The sequence below is a fragment of the Odocoileus virginianus genome, chromosome 34 (assembly GCF_023699985.2).
Source record: "Odocoileus virginianus isolate 20LAN1187 ecotype Illinois chromosome 34, Ovbor_1.2, whole genome shotgun sequence".
Lineage (NCBI taxonomy): Eukaryota > Metazoa > Chordata > Mammalia > Artiodactyla > Cervidae > Odocoileus > Odocoileus virginianus.
Window position 1 is genome coordinate 8,158,306 of NC_069707.1, and position 13,457 is coordinate 8,171,762.

Here is a 13,457-nt window from a genome sequence, read left to right on the forward strand (position 1 = left end):
TTTGTCCCAAGATATTTTTTAGCTGAGAGGTTTACATGCAGAATAACCAGAACAAGTTCCACCCTCCACAGGAACTAATCCTTCCTGTGGATTCCTTAATACCCCCTGGCACAAGAACAACCTAAAACATAGGAACCTGAGTGTGGCATCATGGCTATGACACACATTCACAGATTTAGAGCTTAAGGACTCAGAGAAGCACGATGGGATAGCAATGTCACCCCACTCCAGCATTCTTGCCTGAAGAATCCCACGGACAGAGAAGCCTGGTGGGCCACGGTCCACCAGGCGGCAAAGAGTCGGACACAACTGAGCACGCACACACACACCTACCAGTGGGTTGTGGAGTCGGTGTTGGGATCGGAACGGCCGCTCAGCCACCTCGACCTCCAGCAAGCCACTCAGACCCCTAAACCCCGGCTTCCTCATCTGAAGACCCGGAGAAGCAACGCAAATCCAGGAGATGGTTACCAGGATGAGATCGCATTTACATCTCAAAGCTCCTAACCCAAAGCTTAGACAGAGCAGATGCTCCGTAAGATAAAAGGTTCTCGGGAATTGCTATGAACCCTGCTGAAAACCGTCAAGACAACGTTCAGGTAAAAACAACTCACCTGGTCTCGAAGGGGGTCTCACCGGCGCGCGTGAGAACGGGTTCCGGAACCTGGAGTTCATCATCCGCTGGCGCAAGGAGAGCATCGGGGTGGTGGGGGCGGACGGGGCGGGCGCGCGCGTGGTGACCTGTGGCGGTGGGGGGGTGCCCACCGTGGGACTCGGGGTGGCGGCGGGGCTGCGAGCCGGGTGTCTGGGCGGGAGGTGCGAGGCTCTCGGGGAGCTGCCCAGAGGTGGAGAAAGAGGCCGCTTCACCGGGGTGGCGTTCTCGTCCTGCGGGGAGCCCACCCTGGGGGGCGCCAGCACGATGGCTGGCTCCGTCTCCCCCTTAGCGAGGGTCCCGTCCACGTGTTTGCCACCCCTGGGGCTGAAGGAGGAGGGCCACTTCGGAGCAGAGGAAGACTGCGGATCCTTGTCCTTTCCTCCCTTAAAGAACATCACGTCTTCATTCTCCTCCTCGGCTGACACCGACTGCTGCGATTTGGACGGCAGCGGCTCCTTTTTGATTGGCGAGGCCTGGGACGCCCCGTCCTTCCTCCCTGCCCACTGGGGCCCTGCTCTGCCTGGGACCCTGGTGCGGGCGTGGGGGTGCAGGCTGCCGGGCCTGCCCGCAGGCCTGCGGAGGTGACCATCGCCCGCGCTTCCTGCCTGAGCCTCCACCTGGCGGTGCTTGGGAAGGGACGGGGTGGCGTCCTTGGCACCTGCCGAGTACGCGGGCGCCCGGACGCCCCCGGTCTCCGCTTCTGCGCTGTCGTCGTCCAGATTCCGGGGAGACGCCGCACGGGAGGACTGTCCGCCTCTGGACGAGTAAGAGTCTGAGAAGGAGGCGCTTTCCTGCGACATGGGGTGCGGACGGCCGGCCTCGGAGGGGAACGCAGGCTGGGGTCTGAAAGGCGAACGCCCCACTTCCTTGCTCTGTGGGCCGTGGGGCTGTGGCTGGGACGCCGGGACGGGCGACTTTTCCAGAGCAGCGGACCCAGCACCCATCCTTGTGGGCCCCGGGTGTTGCGGGAACCGTGGCCCAGGCTGCCGGCCACCCAGCTGCGTTTTGGGAGACCCGCCCTCCGCACCCGCGTCTGTGCTCTGCTGCGAATCCTGAGCCTTAGAGGACGGAGGTTTGGCCTGAGGGGACACCCCGGCCCAAGTGCCCGCGGATTTGGGGTTCTCTGGAAGGGGTTCCTTCCGCTGCAGGCTCGCCCCTCTCTGGGGGCCTCTTCTCAGATGGTCCGCGCCCCGGGAGGCAGGCTGCCTGGAGGAGGAAGACACGTGGTCGTTCACCACGGTGGCAGGAAGTGGCTTTTCGTCTTCCGCCTCCTCTTCGCTGTCTTCTTGGCCTCCGGGGCCGTGCCGTCGGTCAGAAGCTTGGTGAGAATCCACTCTGGGGTGAACCCGGGGGGACGCGGTGGACGGAGGGGAGCTGGAGGGGTGCAACCGGGGTCCCCGGCCGTTGCCAAACCTGTGTGGATATCTGCCGTGGGCAGCGAAGGGCCTGTTTCTGAGCGAACTGAAGTGTCCAGAGACTGGAGGGCCTGCGGGCAGCCGGGACCTAAACGTTGGGGCAGTGGCTGCAGCTGGCCTCCCTCCCTCTTCCGCATCACTGTCACCATCGCCATCGGAGTCACCTGCTCCTTCAGAGGCCTGTGTCCTCGAGGAGGGACGGGAGGAGGCCGCGGACGGCCGAGTGGACCCTGACGGCGCATTGGACCTGGCGGCCAGTGCGTCCTGACCCTCCTTCCAGCCCCGGGAGAGCGGAGACCCGGGCTGTGGTTCGGTGATCGGGAGCCGAGATGACCCCCCAGGAGATGGAGAAAGTCTCGAGGGTGGGGCTGAGGCCCTGGAACCTTCCTCCCTATCCTCGGAGTGGGGCGCCCTCCGGGCAGGCAAGGCTGGTCTCGTGCCATGGTGCGCCACGCTTCGGTCGCGCAGGGCGCTCCAGGCCGGGTGGCGGCCGGACGACAGGGCGGGCCGAGCGTGCGCCGCGCTCTTGCCCGGCAGGTGTTCCAACAGAGCATCCTTGGGGTGCGGGGAGCGCGCAGGGGTCTCCTCCTCCTCTGGACCCACTGAGTCATTATCAGTAGAGCTGGAAGGCCGGCTGGAGGAGGGTCCCCCTGAAAGGCGGTGAGCGCTGCTCTCGGGGGGTGCACGGGAGGCAGAAGAAGATGCGGAGGGGGGCACCCCCGGACGAGGGGGGGAGGTGGGCGAGGAGCCGCGCTGGTCCATGCCTTCCTTTCGCGGCAGCACGGGCGCGCGGGCCCTCACTGGAGTCCTCCCGGCGGCGAGGACTGGGTGGACAGGTCTGCTTGGTGGCCTCTGCTGGGACTTCTGGCCTTCGGTCTCTGGGGGCGAGGTTGGTGGGTCCCCGCGGGAATCCGGCTCCTCTTCGTCGGTGATTTCTGTGGACTGAACACCCGAACCTCCGCTCTTCCTGGGGGGAAGCTGGGCTTTTCTGAGCAGTCCACCGTTAGCCAATATTTTGTTCTTCAAGTCGAGAAGCGGGCTCTTGACATTTCTCCCTTGGGGAGAAACGGGCAAGTGAGTATGTTTTGAGGGAGCTGGCGCTTTAGGAGATGAGGAAGGTTCAGGCTTTTCAGGTTTGTGCTGATCTTCCGTGTCTGTTTTCCGTTGAACGTCAGACTCACTGGTAGGGGCTGTAACAGATTTTAAAGAATTTGCTGTCAAAGAAGCAATTTGAAAGATGGGCAATGAAAAATGACTAAGATGGCAGTATGGAGGTGCTGGACACTAGTAATAAAACTGATAACTTCTCCTCCTTTAGACACTGGACATTATTTTCTCAATTATAGCAATCTCCTTTAAAGTTCTAGTTTGCTTTAAGCAATATAGCCCTTATATTGCCATGCCCTTTTCCAGGGGATCTTCCCAACCTAGGGATCAAACCCAGGTCTCCCACATTGCAGGAAGATTCTTTACAGTCTGAGCCGGGAGGGAAGCCCTGATAACTTTTAAAGTTCTATTTTGCTATAAGCAATGTAGTCCTAGAGAATATGTGTGCTGAGTTTCTATAAATTGAATCAGGCTATGCCACAGCTTATTTGAAGGAATTCTAAAATGAGTGCTTTGAAGTAATCCATTGAGTTCATAAGTACAAAATCTTATATAGAATTTTCTTAGTATGTCAAGATATTACAAATGCAGTATAGCTGTTCCTTACAGTGTAGGCAAGAAATACACATAAGCCTGGTACAGATTCTTCAGTGATCTCTACTTAAAGATGTGTTGTGTGTAATTTGCAAATAAGTGGGGTGAGTTACACATTTGTCATTTTTGAGGCATTACAAAGACTTCTCTATTCATGACATGTCCTTACTTGCTTTTTTATGGCTTAAAATCCCTTTAATGATGGATACATTTGTAATCCCACAATAAAGCCTAAAATAAAAAGACCCTTGGGATAGGCAAAACATTATATTATGTGTACCCTACAATTTACTCTTTCTGGAGAGCAGGGTTGAATCAAGGAAAGGATGCTGTCAGGGGAGGATTTATTATAGCACTGGGGGATCCAGAGAGAGCAAACTTCATTTATTTCAGCTTTTTGAAGCTAGAACTGCAGTAGGCTGTGGATCCTCACAGCATATAATGAAGGAGAAAGCTACCAACATCTGTTGCAAACTCAGAGAAGCAGGAAGGAAAATACATCCCACTCCAGTTTTGGACTTTATTGACCTGTTGGGTTTTGATACTGAGCAGATAAACAAGGTAACTGAAATTCTTCCGGGTACTGCTGCACTCCAAAACCATGGAATACAAACTATAAAAATTTTATGTCTTATTTATTCACTGAAATGGGACCAACTAAAAATGTCCCATTATGCCTGTAAAATGTTCTTCCCCTGTCGTCATAAACCCCAGATTACACAATGATATAAGATTAATCACAGATGAATACATTAATCACATAATATGTAATTAATATCATAATAATCATTAATGTCATTAGCAATCAATATCATTTTAGGGTTTGGGGAGACCAATTTCTGAAGGGACCACAGAAAATATTTTAGATGTCAGAATGGCACTTTAACCCCACAATTCATCAACAGAGCAGTTCTAAACCCATGAGCATGATTCAGAATAACACACCAGAATTAGGAGTAATGAAGAGAGAGAGAAAGAGAGTCACAAACACATCATGCTTACTTGGTGGCAGAGCAACAATGAAGGCTTTGGAATGAGGCCCCAGTCCTCTCCTGTTGGCGGCCCGGATTTTGAAAAGATAGCGTTCCCCAGGCTGCAGACCTTCTACCCGGGCAGACGTCGTCTCTCCAGAATAGGTGAGGGACTTCGCTCCAAATGGTTTGAGAGCCGGGGCATATGAAAGAATGTACTCTGAAATGATTTGGCAGACGGTTGGAAGGAGGAAACTGAAAACAGTCCTGTGTCCAGCAGACAGACTGTACGGGCAGGATGAATTAGAATGCGCATTACTAAAATTAATACTCTAGCTATGCATGCCAAGTCAGCAGCTGGAGCATAAAGACACAGTAGGAGGTGAACCGGCGACTCAATCAGGCTACCAGACCGTCAATCAGCTGGCAATTTTCCATTTACTGCAAACTCAGCATATGGACCCCAGGAGGCCAGTCTTCATACAATGTACCAAAAATATTTACACTGTTTGGGTTTTTTCCTCATTGTGTTTATTTACTAATTTACCAGGACAGAATATAGCCAGAATAGAAGAAATCGGGGGTGGGGGGTGGAGAAAGACAACCTCTAGGAACTGATTCTGAATAACTGCTGACACCTCTAAGAGTTTTATTTTATGAATCGGGGCTGTTTGTATTTGTACATTTAGCCAGATAAATTCCATATTTGAAATATATTTTCACTTTTGTAGGAATTAGGGAAGTTCTTAATATATTCGGAAAAGGATTTTTCACAGTTTTTAAAATTGTAAGGACAAGTTGCTGAGTCAGACATAGACTTAGGTGATGTTTAATGTTTCCCTATATCTACAAACATATTATGCCTTGGGCTTTGAAAATCACAGCAAATTCAGTCCAAGGAACTAATATATCTCTGCACTTATGCGGAAATACTGCAACATAAGGAAGCCATGTTTTGAAGCCATCCATTCCAAGGCTTCAATACCATGGTTGAATGGCATCACTGACTCAATGGACATGAGTTTGAGCAAACTCAGGGAGATATGAAGGACAGGGAAGCCTGGCATGCTGCAGTCCATGGGGTCGCAAAGAATCAGACACAACTTAGCGACTGAACAACAACAAGGTTTTGAGGCATAATTTTCATCCTCAACTAAAAACTGTGATGAATATTTTCCTGCCAGTAATTCAAGATTTATAACTTACTGAGTTAATATGAGTAGGAGCTAACCAACGGGGGGGAAAAAATGAATTACAAAATAACCATGCAACCATCATACTTCTTAGGGAAGCATGGATGGTCTTTCCTTTTTCCCTAAGCTCTAATCTTTAAAAAGTACATTAGTTAAAAAACTTTCATCCAAAAATCCTTTTCAGCATTTGTCTGAAAAAAATAAATAAATAAACCAGCATTCTTTTCTTGTTGAAAATGAACTAACTAGTCATTTGTGGTGGTCAAAAGTAAGAATTTAAAAAACCCACTGTCTAGAAAATTTTGTAACTCAGATTGTTTTTATGGATTCAATTCATCTGGAAAAAATTTGACTATGTCAAAGTATATTCTTTTATTACATTTTCTTTTTCTCAGATGTAAAAAATGCCCCAGGATAATTGTGAATTTACAATTCCACCACTATACCTTTAGGTTAGTGAGGTACATGAGTTCTTTTGGACATAAAAACTCAGTAGCTATTATTACTTCTGGCAATATTTAATGGACTACCAGGGAGTTTCTTTTGCCAAAGAGCTATAAATGTAAAGTAAGATGTGGGAATGTGGGGGAAAAGTAAGTAACTTGGTAATAAGGTCACCAAGGAACAATTATTGACTTTTTTTTATAACTAAAAAAAGTAGTCAGCTAAATATGTTTTTATTCAGGTTTCAGAAGTCTTTTCAGCATCATGATAATAATACAGAAGCCAATGTTCAAATTGTCATAAAAGAAATGATTAAAAGGGGCCAACTATTTCTTCATTTGTTTCTGATTTATTCCAACAAAAAAAATGAGCAAGAATAGTACAATATATTATTTAAAAACCCATAAAAAAAAAGCATTGCATTTTAGAAAATAGTTTCTTCTACCTTCTGTAATTTTTACTGTCTCATGAAAAGATATCCTTATAGATTAGCAAAGGTAACTTAAGGTTGAATACAAAAGAGAACCATCCATTTTCTTTAATTAAGAAATTCTCAAAGGAGATCAATGATAATTTGCTGAATTTCTTTCAGCTTACACAAACTTTGCATATTAAAGTTTTCTTCCAAAATCAAGCAACAATAAAAAGTACCCTTAGAGTACATTTGTAGAGCCGGACCCTAACCCTCAATTGTCATTTAATTGCTAAGTCATGTCTGACTCTTTGCGACCCCATGGACTGTAGTCCACCAGGCTTCTCTGTCCATGGGATTTCCCAGGCAAGAATACTAGAGTGGGGTGCCATTTCCTTCTTCAGAGGGTCTTCCTGACCCAGGGACTGAACACACATCTGCTGCGTTGGCAGGCAGGTTCTTCATTGCCACCTGGGAAGCCTAATTCCTAATACCACTCTTTTAAATGTCTCCAAGTAGATTTCCAACAGGTTTCTGAATGTTTTGACATTAAAAAGAAATCATTTGTGCTTTTATTTAATGTTCTCAACACACTATTTTAAAATTTATCTGGTTGTGACTATTTTATTCTATTTTCATTATTTTTAATCTACAGTATTTTTTTTCCTGTTTTAAGGTCATTTTTTTCTTCAAATCCCACCCCCCCCAAAATGCAATTGTTAAAAATGTTGACAAATAGGAAAAAAAAATCTATATCACATTTTAATTTTCAAGAAGAAGGGGGCAACTGAGGAGGAGATGGTTGGATGGCATCACAGACTCAATGGATATGAATCTGAGCAAACTCCAGGAGAGGGTGAAGGACGGGGAAGCCTGGCGTGCTGCAGTCCATGGGGCTGCAAAGAGTCGGACACCACTGAGTGACTGAACAATAACAACAAATATCTGTAGCCCATTCAAGACATTTATGATCCCATGGGGTTCCTGCTCAGTCTGACCTGCCATGATCTTAACTGGCACAATGAAAAGATCCATAGAATGAAAAACAAGGTGTCACTTTGTTTGGTTAAAGGTTATGATGTCACATCCATACAATGAACAACAGCCCTCTTGATAGTAGCATCAGAATCCCTGCATACAGGGGGCGATGGAAAATCATCTGAATGATGACCCCGATCTAACTGACAGTGAAAACCCTGCTGAAATACCGTTGTCCACTGGGTTGGCATTCCAAATCCTTATGTTACCTCCCTGTTGCTTTTGCAGTCGCCAAGCCTGCGATTAGAACCAGTGTTTATCAGAGTCAATGCACACAGTTCCCTTTGGGTATTTCACACCCATGTGGGCCTTATACTCTCAGTCATGGGGTTCCTACCTTTCACTTTCCCCTCGGTCTCAGGCAGAGCATCCCAGGCTACAGTGACAGCTGTAGGCTTGCCATTGACTGGCCAGACGTTTAAATTTTCAGGAGCTGTCGTAGGAGCTATAAAAGGACAAAAATCCAAGGTTTAAAAAGGCCCTTATGGGTGTTCTAAAAGAAAATGACATATGGTCCCTACATACACATGTTTCATTGCAGAGCTACTGTGTTAATTTTTATTATAAATGAGAGAAAATTCTCCACTTGCTCTTTGTGTATTTAGCAGTTTCTGTCAGCTTTACCAACTCATAGAGTGAGGAGTTAGACACACAGCGGGAAATGCTTTTAGGAATTCAGAATTTCTCTCATTGCCGAATACTGAAATATACAAAGAACAGTACAATCCAGTTCCAACTTCCTCTGGATAAAATTTTGGGTTTTTTTTTCTGGACAAAGTTTTTAAAGACACAGTTTAAAAGAAAATAATTGTGGCCTTGAATATGGAACAAATTTCTCCCTCAGAATCAAGCACAACTTGAGTCTTAAGAAAGGAGAGTCTCTCCAATACTCTGGAACCATGTGTTTGTCACACAGGGGCGTTCACACAGACAGCAGGAATTTATGAAGGCTCCACGTGGTTTTAATGCGCTCCACATGTCAGAAAAACATGCTCAGGAAAATAGCCAGTAAAGGCTAAAGCATGGACCCAAGGAAGCTTCTCACAAGATTTAGGGGTAATGCTACTTTGAAAAATGCCTCTCCTGGCCATTATCACTATGGCTCCCTGAAGTGTCTTTAAATCTCCTTTTAGGGGTAATTCCCAAGTTGCAAGTCCAAAGCCATTCTGAATACAGACCAGACTCCGGTGTTCTCTGGAAGACAGATGTACTCCACCTGCCGTCTCGTTCACCCTGGGAAATGCGGACTGCAAATTCATACATGGTGTCTGGAATCAGGTTCTCAACCAGCACGCGTCTGTTGGAGACCTGCTTGTAATCCCATCTCGCCAACTCCCCCTTTTCCCGGTAGCGCACGGTGTACTGCCTGTAAGAAAATGCAAAGCAGCCACACACCCAGCTGACCGGCGCTCTGCAGGTGGACACTGCTGTCCTTGGTGTTTTCCCTTCCCCGTAAGTGATGCCTTCCAGAGGTAAGTGGTGAAATCAAGAAGAGAAAGTTCTAAACTTGTGATTTTGTTATTAGTTCAAAATTAAGTTCCAGGGAGGTGTGTCTAAAGTAGCCCAGGAAAGACAGTTTAGTGTCTTTTCAAGACCAAAACATTTTATTGCTCAAAAGATCAAGCAGAGATTAAAAGGGAGGAATAAGGGGGGACTCTTTTTATGAGGCAAGTGCCTTATTAGGGGGGATTGGGTGTGTGTGTGTGCACACGTGTGTCTCTGTGTGGTGTGTGTGTGTACATGGTGTGTGTGTGTGTGGTATGTGTGTATACGTGATGTGTGTGTATGTACACGTGTGTCTCTGTGTGGTGTGTGTGTGGTATGTGTGTACATGGTGTGTATGTATGTGGGGTGTGTGTATGTATGTGGTGTGTGTGTGTACACATGTGTCTTTGTGTGGTGTGTGTATACATGGTATCTGTGTGTGTGTGGTGTGTGTGTGGTGTGTGTGTGTACGTGGTGTTTGTGTGTGTATCTGCGTGTGTATGTGGTGTGTGTATGTATGTGGGGGGGTGTACATGGCATCTGTGTGTGTATGTAGTATGTGTGTACATGGTGGTGTGTGTGTACATGCTATCTATGTGTGTATGTGGTGTGTATATGTGGTGTGTGTGTGTATATGATGTGTGTGTACATGTGTGTCTCTGTGTGGTGTGTGTGTACATGGTGTGTGTGTGTACATGGTATCTGTGTGTGTATGTAGTATGTGTGTATGTGGTATGTGTGTGTACATGGTATCTGTGTGTGTACATGGTGTGTGTGTGTACATGGTATCTGTGTGTGTATGTAGTATGTGTGTACGTGGTATGTGTGTGTGTACATGGTATCTGTGTGTGTACATGGTGTGTGTACATGGTATCTGTGTGTGTATGTAGTATGTGTGTACGTGGTGTGTGTGTGTGTACATGGTATCTGTGTGTGTACATGGTGTGTGTGTGTACATGGTATCTGTGTGTGTATGTGGTGTGTGTGTACGTGGTGTGTGTGTACGTGGTGGGTGCGTGTGTGTATATGTGGCAGGGGTGTGTATGTGCTGTGTGTGTGTGTGTACCTGGTGTGGAATGGGCAATATTAAGAACCAGATCCAGCCCAAAGCACCTTGGCTCTCCAGAAAAGAAAGACAAGACTCACTAGGTACCAAAGCAGGCGTGTTTTCTTTGAGTTCTGTAAGGAAAGGCAGCCTGTAGTAAAGTTCTGAGTAGACTTGTTACCGTGAGATGGAACAAAAATGCACCACAAACAGAGCAGGAGAGAGCCGCTTACACGAGGAACTCTGCTGTGTGATTATCAGGCAGAGGAGTACCATGTGACCCAACACAGTCATATCTGTCAGTCCCAGGCAGAAGACACCCTCAACACTCGACGTTACAAGTTACAAACACCATTTATTGTTGTTCAGTCGCTCAGTCGTGTCGGACACTTTGCAACCCCATGGACTGCAGACCACCAGGCTTCCCTGTCCTTCACTGTCTCCTGGAGCTTGCTCAAATTCACGTCCATTGAGTCGCTTTTCTCAGAGGTTTTCTTTGTGGCCACCTTAGAGTAGATGGCATTTGATGCCTAAACGGTGTGCTACTCATCATGATATTTCATTGGTTAGCGTAAGACTACTGTGTCTGACTCTTTGCGACCCCATGGACTATACAGTCCATGGAATTCTCCAGGCCAGAATACTAGAGTGGGTAGCCTTTTCCTCCGGGGCATCTTTCCAACCCAGGGATTGAACCCAGGTCTCCCGCATTGCAGGCAGATTCTTTACCAGTTGAGCTACCAGGGAAGCCCTCAGTTGCAGACACAGCTCACCAATTAGCAGTAAGAGTTCTACCAAGAAAACTCAAGTCTTCTTTTGTTTTCATCAGAATGTTGGAAATCAAAATCCATGTTGATCAGGAGCACTTCTTGCTGGGGGAGGCCCTATGGCTTGGGAGAGAACCACTATGCATCTTCTGAGGTCTCTGACAAGAAGCAGATGTCTTTTTTTACTAGCAGTGACAGAAGCTCTAGCTAGTACAAATAATATATAATAAATATATAAAATGTAGAATAACATCTATATACTATATATATATACTCAGCATTATATTCCATTCATTTCCTAAAGTATATTCACTTTCCCTGGTTACAAATAGGTTAAAAAAATAATATATAATGACTAGACCACCAAGTCTTTGGCTTTCTCTTGGCTGTGTGCTTTCTCTTGGATGTGTGCTAGTCATTTAATGCATATTTTTATGACTGTTGGTCTACCACTAACTAGAAATGGCATTCACCAGTGGCCACTTTGCTGACAAAGGTCCGTATAGTCAAAGCTATGGTTTTTCTGGTAGTCCTGTAGGGATGTGAGAGTTGGGCCATAAAGAAGGCTGAGTGCTGAAGAATTGATGCTTTTGAACAGTGGTGCTGGAGAAGACTTCTGAGAGTCCCTTGGACAGCAAGATCAAAACAGTCAATCTTAATGGAAATTAACCCTGAATATTCATTGGGAGGACTGATGTTGAAGCTGAAGCTCCAATACTTTGGCCACCTAATGAGAAGAGCCGACTCATTAGGAAAGACCCTGAAGCTGGGAAAGACTGAAGGCAGGAGGAGAAGGGGTCGACAGAGGATGAGATGGTTGGTGGAATCACTTATTCAATGGACATGAGTGTGAGCAAGCTCCAGGAGATGGTGATAGACAGGGAAGCTTGGCATGCTGCAGTCCGTGGGGTCACAAAGAGTTTGACATGACTTAAGGACTGAACAATAACAGTGGCCTTTTTAACACAAAAATTATTTTAACCTCATGATTGGTTTTTCCTCCATTACTATTGCAAATGACTATAAAAACCAGAAGAGAATAACATCATGGGTTAAGACAAAATAAAGCACATTTTGTTACATAGGACAAAAGCCAGGCTTGAAGACCATCTAAAGAGGAGTCACTGTGCGCAAGGCATTAGACACATGCCTACCACTCTACACAAGACCCTTCCTGATGCCACTATCCCCAGATACCGTGAAGATGGTAAGGCTCTTCTTCCTAAAATGGACCCACATCCTCTGTGCATGAACAGAACATTCAAGAGACAAAGCAACACTGGGGGCAAAGAATGAAACAGAATCTAGGAAAATCCCAGACACAAGATCAGACTATGAACAGATGAGATGTGAGGGCCTGCTGCCACATCTGATCTCTGGGCAATGTGTACCACCCATGGAATCAGCTAGATTGTCCTAGAACAGTCTACCCGCCAGCTACAAATGAGGTTGGCGTTCATGTATGTCTGAAAATACAGTCGTTCAAATAAATACATGTATCTTCAGGGCCAGAAAAACCATGTCTCTCATACAGAAAATAAAGAGAAAGAAAGAAGGAAAAGTACCTCGATGCAACAACTTTCTTCTGTTTTTCCAAAACAGGATCCACCCAGGCTACCAGCACAGACTGGGACGACATAACCCGGACGTTGATGTCTTCAGGTACGTCCAGTTCATCCTCTTCTTCTGCAATAACAGTGGGGCATGTGGAAAGGCTGTCCCTACAATAGGCTCTGCCCTGAGTCCCGCTGGTCCCGAGCCTAGTTTTTAAATTGCTTATGCTTGATGTAGATAAATGAATAGGAAGTCAAGCAATTATTTGATTGGTCAATGCAGAAAACCAAAAATCTCCTTTCTTCCTCTTCTTAAACACATTCTAAGCTGCCTAATGCAATCAACATAAGGACAGTCGTGCAAAAGCAGATGCTTTGCCTTGGTCAGAGATGGTCTGGATCACTCAGAGCTTTCCCAGTATACACTGAGTTTCTGGGAAATAATACTGTTTTTACAGGAAGCAAAAGTTTGGGGAAGAAAAGTTCAATTCAGAGCATGTCCTGGGTGATTATGGCATGAAATAAAAATTCTAGCTCAACAACTGCACAAATCACATTGAGTTCGGTGTCCTCACAATTTAGAATATATGATTCCAAAGCAGATTAAATGTTATATTCAGACAGAAAAGAGAATTCAGTTTGCCAGTTTCCAATGGACTACATTAAAGTCACAAAGTTTATGTGTAGTCTGTAACATTGAGACTCACAAGATGTCTTCAGTTTTGCTTTTCTGAGTCTCTTGGAGTTTTGCGGTTTTTTCATTTGTTTTGTCATTTCA

The 13,457-nt window shown here is 46.3% G+C and overlaps 1 protein-coding gene across 1 annotated transcript in view; it reads right to left on the reverse strand.

Annotated features, from left to right (window-relative positions):
• Positions 1-13,457, reverse strand: part of FNDC1 (fibronectin type III domain containing 1) — a 113,305-nt gene that overhangs the window by 42,968 nt on the left and 56,880 nt on the right. The window contains exons 7-11 of the mRNA XM_070461325.1: positions 12,692-12,812; positions 9,008-9,195; positions 8,167-8,274; positions 4,774-4,962; positions 615-3,260 (exon numbers count right to left, since the gene is read on the reverse strand). Of these exons, the coding sequence (XP_070317426.1) occupies positions 615-3,260; positions 4,774-4,962; positions 8,167-8,274; positions 9,008-9,195; positions 12,692-12,812 (3,252 nt within the window). The remainder of the gene's footprint in view (positions 1-614; positions 3,261-4,773; positions 4,963-8,166; positions 8,275-9,007; positions 9,196-12,691; positions 12,813-13,457) is intronic.